The following is a 9,839-nucleotide window of genomic DNA, read 5'->3' on the forward strand; positions in this document are numbered from 1 at the left end:
CTTACACAAACCATCAAATGACGCTTCTTGAAATAATTGGCTGTTCATTGTGTACCAAAAAAATTTGGTCAGTTAAATGTAAAATATATTCGAAAGGAGCAAATAGGATAGTCCAGCGATGGTCCTCGATAAATGTGCTGAACTGATGTGAACATCAGTAACAAAACTCGTTCATAGAAGAGAAGGCCAGCATAAAATTTTTGTATTGAAGGTCGCATATTCTTTTCTCTAAAATGGGAGTGGGCTGGATCCGTCACGTAGGCCGCCAAGGCCTTCCAATGGGAGAAGACAAAAAAAAAGGGCACAACAAAACAAACACAGAAATAATATCCACACTGAAGTATACCGGCAAAGAGCTCTTTCACAGCCAAAAGCAAATTCAACTACACAGCCGCATTATGAGATGACAATATACATCGTATAGCTAATATACTTAAAAGAAATCAAACAATACTGAACACAAAAACAGAGAAAGAAAATAGATTTACAGGGGGGAACCCATTCATCCCCCTTTCTTTGGGCCAAGGAGGCAGCCCCAGTGGGTTTTGGGTAGCGGTGGCGGTGGTTGTGTGGATGGAGATGGAGGGGGTTATTGGCAAACTCATACTTCTTTCAGATTCTATAAAATTCAACCTGGCCAGCTATGTACCCTGCACAGAGACTTCTTATTTTGGACGCATCCTAAATATAAGGAGCAATATGGGGTTCATCCCCTGCTAAATCTCACGACAACACAGGATATATCATCTTTGCTCTCTCTTCTCAATGCTTCAGCTATCAATTGCTTAGCTGCCCTCTGGGGGTCTTTGATCCTTCTTGCAATGTCAACTGCCTCCTGATTAGCCATGACCTGTATTGTTAACATGCAAAATGAAAATTTACTTATTGAGCCCAAACCAATAAAATAAAATTTATGCAAACACTTATCTAGGTTACAACTCTCTGCCTTCTCTATCAGTGTGTATTGTACACAGTGATGATAGCAAGAGGAGAAGAGTTGCGAAGACGGATACTTCATTCACCTTCCAAAGACCATCGCTTGCAAGGATTAGAATATCAGTGAAACCATCTATGTCGGTATGTTGCATATCAGGATCTGATCGCAAATGTGATTTAAGGCTCTTGTCTCCAAAAGCACGAGAAACTGCCAGCTGTCCATTAACTCGAGGGACATCTCCTGATGAAAGGGCACAACTTGCATCAGTACCATGAATGCCATTGCAATAAATCTCAGTTGAACAAACATTCAACATAGACCAAATGCCCAAAAGTTTGCGCAATGAATGGAAGACATGAAAGCAACAGATAAACCACACTAGAGACTACCGGTGATTTTAGCCAACAGAGCAAGCAAGATAATTTCCTAAAAATATTGCTAAACAAGATTTGAAAATATTTCCATGGAGCAATGCATAATATGCCCCAATTGCCATGCTTACTAGCCAGCTGAACCCTGAAGTAATTTAAAACCAAAAATATGCTAGCGATCTCACAGGGAAACTTTTAACTACTAGCCATCATTAGAATATACTATAAATGAAACCTAGAAGCATGATTTTCTTCATCCATTAGCTTCAGGATTCACCATCCAGGCATACATGCATAATGAATACAGGTAAGACTTTTGGCATTAATACAGGATTCATGATACATGAATACACATAAGAAGTTCTGTATTTTGTTCATTTTATCTTGAACCTTTTTAGTGGTTCAAAATTTTGTAGAGTAAATTTAAATAAAAAACATGTTAAAATAACAGAAGCCCAAAAGGCACATTAAAATCCAATGCAAACAAACATAGAGAGCTAATAGGATTTTTACTTGGACCAGACAGTAATTGTACAGTGATGGGGAAGAGATTATAATGGAGACAATGACCATCCAAACCCTACTACCATGATCATTATCCACTCCTCTTCTTCGTTTCTTTTCAATCCAAGAAACTTTTTGTTTGTTTCATTGGCAAGCAACAAAGGGAGTTTTATCATTAGAGATTCTTCTGCCCTTTGCTTCTATGGCAGTCTTTAAGTCTTACATAGTCAAAAAAATCGAAATCCTAGTTTTGGGAATTCGGAATTGAGAATCAAATAGTAAGATTTGAATAATTGTTTTTCAAAAACTATTCCCAGTGACATGCATACATGTAAAACAAACAAAATACTAAAATGATATATTTTATGGACTGTTCATGTTGCCAATTGGAACAGCTCTTTCCTTCAATAACATATGATACTAAACTAGATTACTACGTAAAATATTTAACAATAAATAAATACAATATAGAGACTTTAATATACATGCATATAATACACTGATAGAATATAATACTACGGCTTAAAAGCATTAAGATACGGAAAAAAAAAAATTTAAGAAAATTATACCTTACAGAATTTAACAATTCAAATAATCATATTTTATGTATATACTTTCTCTAAGAACTAGAAAGCAAGAAAAACCAAAAAATAACTAAGAAAATTTATTTTAAAAGCTAAAAAAAAAAGTAACTTCCAAAGTTGAGACGTCACCAAAACTTCAAATCCACCTCCACCGATCATAACTACAGTTGAAAAGTCCCACTACTTCAGTGGCTGAGCAAGAGAAGCCCAAGAGTTGGAGAGGCAAAGAACACAGAAACAGCCTTTCTTGCAACTCTTCAATAAATGGCCAAAAGTCATTTCTGAAGCTCACAGTCTACGAGGGAAAATGAAGCCTTTTTTGTGGGTCAAAAAAACATCCAAAGGAGCTTTTGGACCAATCAGGTCCAACTGATGTGAGAAGACTGAAATGACCAATTCATATCAAATCAGGGTTGATTTAGCCACATTCCAGACTCTCCTATACAATTGACTTGTTTTGTGGCTGAATCAGTTTGAATCATACTATTCATGGTTTGAATTGTATGATTCTAATGACCATGCTTACAGTTTCATGCGGTGCTCTCTAGTTTCTCACTCATGACTGAGGTGGTTTGGAATTTTGACAGTGATGAAAGGTTGTAGGCAATTAGGAATTTAATCCTGTGATGAATGCAGTGGTCATGCATGGCTGTACCCAGTGCACAAGGCTCCCACTTTGAGTAGGGTCTGGGAGAGGTAGATGTCGGCAAGCCTTACTCCCATTTTTGGAGAGGCCGCTCCCAAGTCTCGAACCTGAGACCACCCGTACTGAGGCGGAGGCACTTGCCATCGCACCAAGGCACGGCCTCTAATGCAGTGGTCATGCCTCTCTGTGTGCAATGGAGAACACTAGATATGGGAGGTGGAGGATGGTGTTTGCATGAGAATGAGAAACTATGTTTTTGAGGTCTTTTAATTACTTTTTGGAGAAGTGACAGGCAAGTGTCCCATTCAGCCTGACATAAAATTTAACAAAATAATCAAAATTCTAGAAAATTGAGAATGAGATTTTGGAGCATTGTCAGGCCTCATCAGCCAAAATAACTTTTCTACAGTTTCTTTTTTGCAAACAATAAGTGCACTTGTCAAACAATAAGAACTTCCTATTAACATTAATAGCGTACAAAGAAAGCTTTTCAATATATAAAGGCATACTATTTCCAAAAAGTACTATAGTGGAAAAACAAATTTTTCGACATTGACGTGCAAGAAATAGAGAATATAGAAATTTCTCATTTAAATTGCAAATATAAACTACAAATTTTTTTATTAATTGTTGGAAATAAAATATCAATATAATCCCAAGGATTTAAGATGCAGAATATAAAATTTTAAGCTGTAAGATTAAGGATTTCCAGGTTCAAGGTATTTCAAACATGATATGGTAGATTTGGGGTTAATGTTTTAGATTTTTTTTTTTTTTGGGTTGAGAATTTTGGTGGCTAAGGGTATTTAATATTAGCTTTCATGTTTTTGAGTAGTACGGTTTTAGAAGGCACAGTATTAGCATTAAGGTTGCACCCAAACTAGAAGCTCAAGTCATTAGGCTGTCTGCTAACAACATATGTCTAGCCAACCAAACCAAACACCAACCCACCCAACCAAAACAATGAAAACAAAAAATGCAGCCTACTTGTACATGGAGAGGTAAACAAATAGATGACAAATGTGGGCAATGAGAATTGAACCCAAGACCTCATGATAACCACCGTTCTCACCACGTTCAAGCACCATTCCACGTAAAAGCTTAAACAATTAGCACTGTAGCATGATAACAATAAATATGAAGCAAAGGTAATTTTCAAAACAATATGAAAATTCATGCATTACATTCCATTTAAGGATGCATGTACTTAACAAATTCAGATTTTCTGTTCACGACCAATTAGTGGAAAAAAATAAAATAAAATAAGACAATGTTTTAATAGGCAAAGGTGTAAGGTGAGGCGTTTTAACTCTCAAGAAGTGAGGCATAAGCTTTAAGGTGTCAAGGCATAAGTCTTTTGGAAATTTTATTTCTAGATAAAAATATGTAAATAAATTACATATACTTTAAGAAGAAAGAAAAAAATTTTAGAAAATTAAAATAAAACGCAACAAAAATCACATATAATTTGTAAACTACTTTCTGGCCATTCCAAAAAATACTCACATGAATTTATTAACTAGATCATACCAAGAGATAGGTATAACATAACGAAGTTCAAATTATTTTCAATTTTCAAGAACTAAGATGCAATTCTCAATTATTTTGGAAATATGGAGTTTCAAGAGTCCTAGAGATGTTATGACATTTGTTTCATATAAACATGCAGTTAAAATTTTCTAGCCAATTCTAACTTCAGATTCACATAGCCAAAATGCATAAGCCTCAACTAAAAAGGCGCAAAAGGCTGCACACTTTTTTGTACAAATGCGTAAGCCTCAATTTTTAATGCATTGGCTTTTAAGGGACTTAGTATTTTAGATTGAGCTTCAAGGGTTTGCCTCGTCTTGAAAAAAGCCTTGAGGCAGGCCTCGATTGCGCCTTTTAAAACATTGATAAAAAAATTAAACCCTATTAATTGCATCCTACTATCTGTTCTGCCGTAAGGGGCACATGTGAACAAATCCCAAAATTTGACAAATGTTGTGTTCAAACCTCAATTAGTTAAAGAAATAACCAAACTTTGATTATCCGTAATATATTCAACAATCCCTTCAAATATATTTCGAGCCTTTGATACTTAGCATGATTGTCAAGTGGGTCGAATTGAAACTTGCAGCGAAATATAAAAGCATATATATATATATATTAGCATTATTTTTATGATCATAAAATTCTTTTCTCGGTTAAAAAACAAATATAAGCATTATCCTACAACTAATAAAGTATAACAGCAAAGGTCAATGTTAAAGAAAACTAAATAATATTTATTTATTTTTTTCGCAGGGAGGGGGGTAGTCTTTTCTGGTAAGCCTGAAAGTTTTATTTCTATAAGATTCTACAAACAAGTGGCCTTAAATCAAATTTTTACTCAGTTTTCATTGCACATCTTAAGGTGGCCGGAATGTTAGACAACTCTAAACAGCTTCATTTGGTAAAGGCTTGCACTTTTTATATGTTCAGGAAAGAGCTTCAGGCAGGCAGCAGTGAGAAGAAAAAAACATTTCTATATAGTCTACCTTCAGGAAATCCCCAACTTAATTTGGAATGGGTAAAAACTAAATTCTACATTATTATTATTATTATTATTATTTGGAAGGGGATGGATGCCAGGTGGTTGTAATTTAGCCACACATCCATTACTATACAATAGTACCCCCACAGATGCAATCACTGCAACAGGTAAAGCAGGTCACATGGTCCTTGAGCAGTCCCAATGAGTCATTTGTACCCAGTGGAATTTGAATCAAGGACCTCAAGATGCATATCTTAGCTCTGTCCATCATGGGGCTTCGTCCTTGGGATTCCCCACAAGAAAATTGTAGCCACATACTAGCTAGTAGCTACAAATATGTTAATAAGATCTAGACAATCAACGACTTCGGAAGCACAGTCAGGTCAATATCTAACATATATAGGATAGACACTATAAAAAACTTGGCATGTTTGAGACTAAGCCACCTCAGTACTTTATTAAAAAACAATGAAAAAGAAATCATTAAAATGAATACTGAAAAAAACCTGGCATGTTTGAGACGAAGCCACCTCTGTCCTCAATGCTGCCACGCTCAGTGTTAGGCTCATGATCTGTAGTCATTTGTATTGCCTGACCACCTCTTGAAAGAATTGCTCGTGAATCTCCAACATTAGCTATCCATAACTTTTGACCACTAAACAGAATTGCAGTAACAGCAGTAGAACCACCTCGCCCCAAGTCAGAGCTATTAGAAAGAATTGCCTGATCGGTCCTCTCATACGCTTTAGAGATAGATCTATCAGGATGAACCCAGAATTCCTCCTAGGACAATAAAATCAGAAGGCAAGAGATTATGCTGCTTTTCTAATTCTATATAAAACTATACACGATCAAATGTGCAATCACATGCTTCAATTTTTAGAACAACAACCCACCTCCTTCAGGATATTGGCAAACAAATGCTTCTGGAGATACGCAGGCACACCATCTCCCAAGTGGCCGTCAAAAATAGCAAATAACCCAAGCTCATGTCCTTGAATTTGCACAAACTTAGCAACGTGATAATCCTCCATCGGATGATTCGCTTTCCCTTTTACTAAGCTGAAGCCATACTTGATTAGACCCTCATGGTTTCTTCCCTTACCAGAGGTAGATGAGGACCCTAGTCCTGTAAGCTAAACACGGAAAGCACAAGCTGATGTGGACATAAGCAGACATGTTGCAAACATAAAATCAACCTCAAAATCAATTTTCAATGCTTCAGATATTAGAGTATTAAAACATATGGAAACAGGCAGAAATGAGTTACAATCACAAACGTGTGTGTGTTTGTGTGATATAAAATTTTCCATGCAGCAAATGAAACCGTGAACTTGTTCGTTAGGAAAATCAACATGGAAAGAAATGGTTGGTCTTAATTCAGAACATTAATCACCTTTGACATGAATTAAGCTTACTGGTACAATGATGTCAACAAAAAACAATTCTGCCAGTACTCAGTTAAGGTAAAAACCCCAGAAGATATTATTATTAAAAGTAGAGTATCATTCACATAAAAAAATAAAAATAAGAGAGAGAGAGAGAGAGAGAGAGAGAGAGAGAAAGAGAGAGAGAGAGAGAGGAGTGGAGGGTTTAAAATTGGACTTTAAAAACCCTATCAAGCTCAAATATCAAGCTAGAAGTGAGCAGAACATTTTAAAGCTCTCCAGGACCCCATGAATACCCAAATCATTATCATCATATGAACAACCGAGAAGAAAAGCAATAATCCACCCCCTTATAAATAAAGAAAAGGGAAAAGGAACAAAATCCCTGCCCGCACACACTAAAATTTTGTGATACAATTGATCAACAATCCCCTCTTTTGAACCCTAGTCCCCCCGCGCAGAAATAAATTTACAACCCACGTAAAATTTTGTAACTCCTAAAATAGCAAAGAGAAAACCCTAAAAATGAACACAGCATGAACCCGAAATCAGTTGAATACTACTACTTTCAGCCTCTGATAAAGCTTCAGTGCCAGCAAACGCAAACACAGGAAAACAAAAGATCACAAACTAAAACAAAAGGAGGTAAGAAAATTAAATTCTCACCTGCGAAAAACAGCACAACCTATCCATGAGAAAAATACGTAATCCGCAACGCCTCCAATTTCAACTAAATTCCCAGCATCCAGCACTTGCGGGCACCTCGGATTCGAGCTATTATGAAAAAAATAAAAAATCCCAACATCAAAAAAATCACAATTCCCACGAACTGCACCACCAAAAATCCGTCGCAGATCGTTGACGCCGGGGCTCCACGCGCAACCCAGAAGCTGCAAAAAGCGAAACCAAGCAAAAACACGAGATGATATTTGAAATTCGTCTTACCGATCCAACTACAAGAGGAAGCAAAAACTGGCTCAGCTCGCTGGGTAATTGTTCTTCCTTATTCCCATGAACTCGCACCAAAAATTGAATACAAGAATGATGATAAAGAAAGAGAAAAGGAGAGGGAACAACAGAAACCTTAACACCCAAAAAGAAACAAACCCAAAAAAGATGAACACATCGGGGGGGTGTGGGAAATGATGATAAAGAAAAGGAACGATTGTAGGAGGAAGGAATCAACGATGCTGTAGGCCGTAGGCTGTCGCTTCTTCTAACTGCTTTGGGAGTCTTCGCTATGAGAAAAATCAATATAAACTGTTCATATTATATATATAAAGCTGCCACAAAAGCAGACTTCTTCTGTTGACCTTGCTGTCTCCACTGTTCCCTCTTGCTACTTCGCTCCTGCTCTGTACCTCCTCCTCCTCTTCCCACTCAAAAATGAACCAACTCAATATTTATTACGCTATTTTTCGTAAAGATTACAGGACACTAATAAGTATTAATTAAGCAAGGAAGAAGTAGTTTACAATTTGCATCTTGCCTTGTTCTTTTTTCCTTTTAAAGATTTACAAATTTAACAAATTAAATTAAATTTTTATTTAATATATATATATATATATATATATATATATATATGGCATTCTCATTAGCCATTAAAAAATAATAATTTTGAAATTATGAGGGCCTCTTTATTTTAAATTATATTTTTTATTTTAGTTTTTCAAAATATTAGAAAAAAAAATTAACTAATTTATCATTCTTATTAAATTATTTTGCTCGTGCTAATAATGTGATTTTTTATTAAAATTTTTTCAACCTTATTTTTCAATTTTTCAAATTTATATGTAAAAGTTGGAAAATATCTTTTCATTGTTTTTTTTTTAGATTTCTAGCTCATGTGAGCATGAAATTTGGATGTTACGCTTTAATTTTGTATAAATAAATTCATACAAATCTAAATTCTAGCTCCAAAATCTATAATTGCAAGTATTATCTTGTATAAATTTTAGAAACCTACAAAATAAATTTTCTTTTGTGATTATTTTAAAATCTAAAAATAAAAAATAAAAATTTACTCCTTTTTTTTTTTTAATATGAATTTTGAAAAAATTTAAAATAAATTAAATTCTTTAAATGGGCTCGCCTTTTCTTCCTTAAAAATAAAAAAGATAAGAGCGATGATCCTATTAGTCATTGTTGAGGTGAAATTATAAAAATATAATTAGCTTATCCTTGACGAGTTGCAAAGCCAAAAGAAGAAATAAAAAAATTATGAACAACTATTGCGATCGGGCAATAAAAGTTGAAAGTATTTAAGACTTTTTATTTATTAAGCATTTAATATTCAAACGTAGATTCTACAACACTCTATTAATGGACCGATGAAACAAAAAAATTTAGTAATGTTTAATTTATCGAATTAAAAAAGGAATAAAATGATATAAAGATCTACATTGACTTGGTCTTTGTTTGTGCAAAATTAACACATGCCACAACTCTTATCTATTAAGCTATATGCTATTTCCAAATTCACCATCCAATTAAATGATTATTACCATAAATATCTACATTGAATGCCTTATGGTCATTTAAAGTTATTCTTCTTTATATTTTAATTTTTTACATTTTATATTTAATATTTAATTCTTATAAGTTAAAATCAAATCAAGTCAATCGTAATTTACTAACTTGTGATTAAAATCTTGTGAATTATTTTTTATTTCTTTAAGTTATAAAAAATTATAGCACTTCCAAATTTACTTACTTTTTCTTTCGATTCTTGTTTTTGTTTTGTATTGATTGTCTTAATTAACTTTTGTAATTTTCATTTAGAGTTCAAATTAATACAATATTTTAGTTTAAATGGTAAGAAAGTAATTTGTGAGATCATTATCGCTAGTATGCTAAGTAAATTAATATTTGCTAATTTTGACACTTAATCCTGA

The 9,839-nt window shown here is 34.3% G+C and overlaps 1 protein-coding gene across 3 annotated transcripts; it reads right to left on the reverse strand.

Moving 5' to 3' along the window:
* Positions 1-343: 343 nt before the first annotated feature.
* On the reverse strand, positions 344-8,363 carry LOC131161672 (probable protein phosphatase 2C 9). Of its 3 annotated transcripts, none has more exons than XM_058117600.1 (6): positions 7,891-8,363; positions 7,612-7,719; positions 6,454-6,693; positions 6,064-6,340; positions 1,023-1,177; positions 344-850 (listed from the first exon to the last, which is right to left on the reverse strand). In XM_058117600.1, exons 2-6 carry the CDS (start codon positions 7,636-7,638, stop codon positions 707-709), a joined length of 843 nt encoding a protein of 280 aa, XP_057973583.1. In that variant the 5' UTR covers positions 7,639-7,719; positions 7,891-8,363; the 3' UTR covers positions 344-706. The 3 variants fall into 3 exon arrangements, with proteins under 3 accessions (XP_057973583.1, XP_057973584.1, XP_057973582.1); XM_058117601.1 differs by having other exon boundaries at positions 6,454-6,713; positions 7,612-7,835; positions 8,053-8,322; XM_058117599.1 differs by having other exon boundaries at positions 7,612-7,835; positions 8,053-8,321.
* Between the last annotated feature and the right edge of the window lie 1,476 nt (positions 8,364-9,839).

The sequence above is a fragment of the Malania oleifera genome, chromosome 8, assembly GCF_029873635.1.
Source record: "Malania oleifera isolate guangnan ecotype guangnan chromosome 8, ASM2987363v1, whole genome shotgun sequence".
Classification (NCBI taxonomy): domain Eukaryota; kingdom Viridiplantae; phylum Streptophyta; class Magnoliopsida; order Santalales; family Ximeniaceae; genus Malania; species Malania oleifera.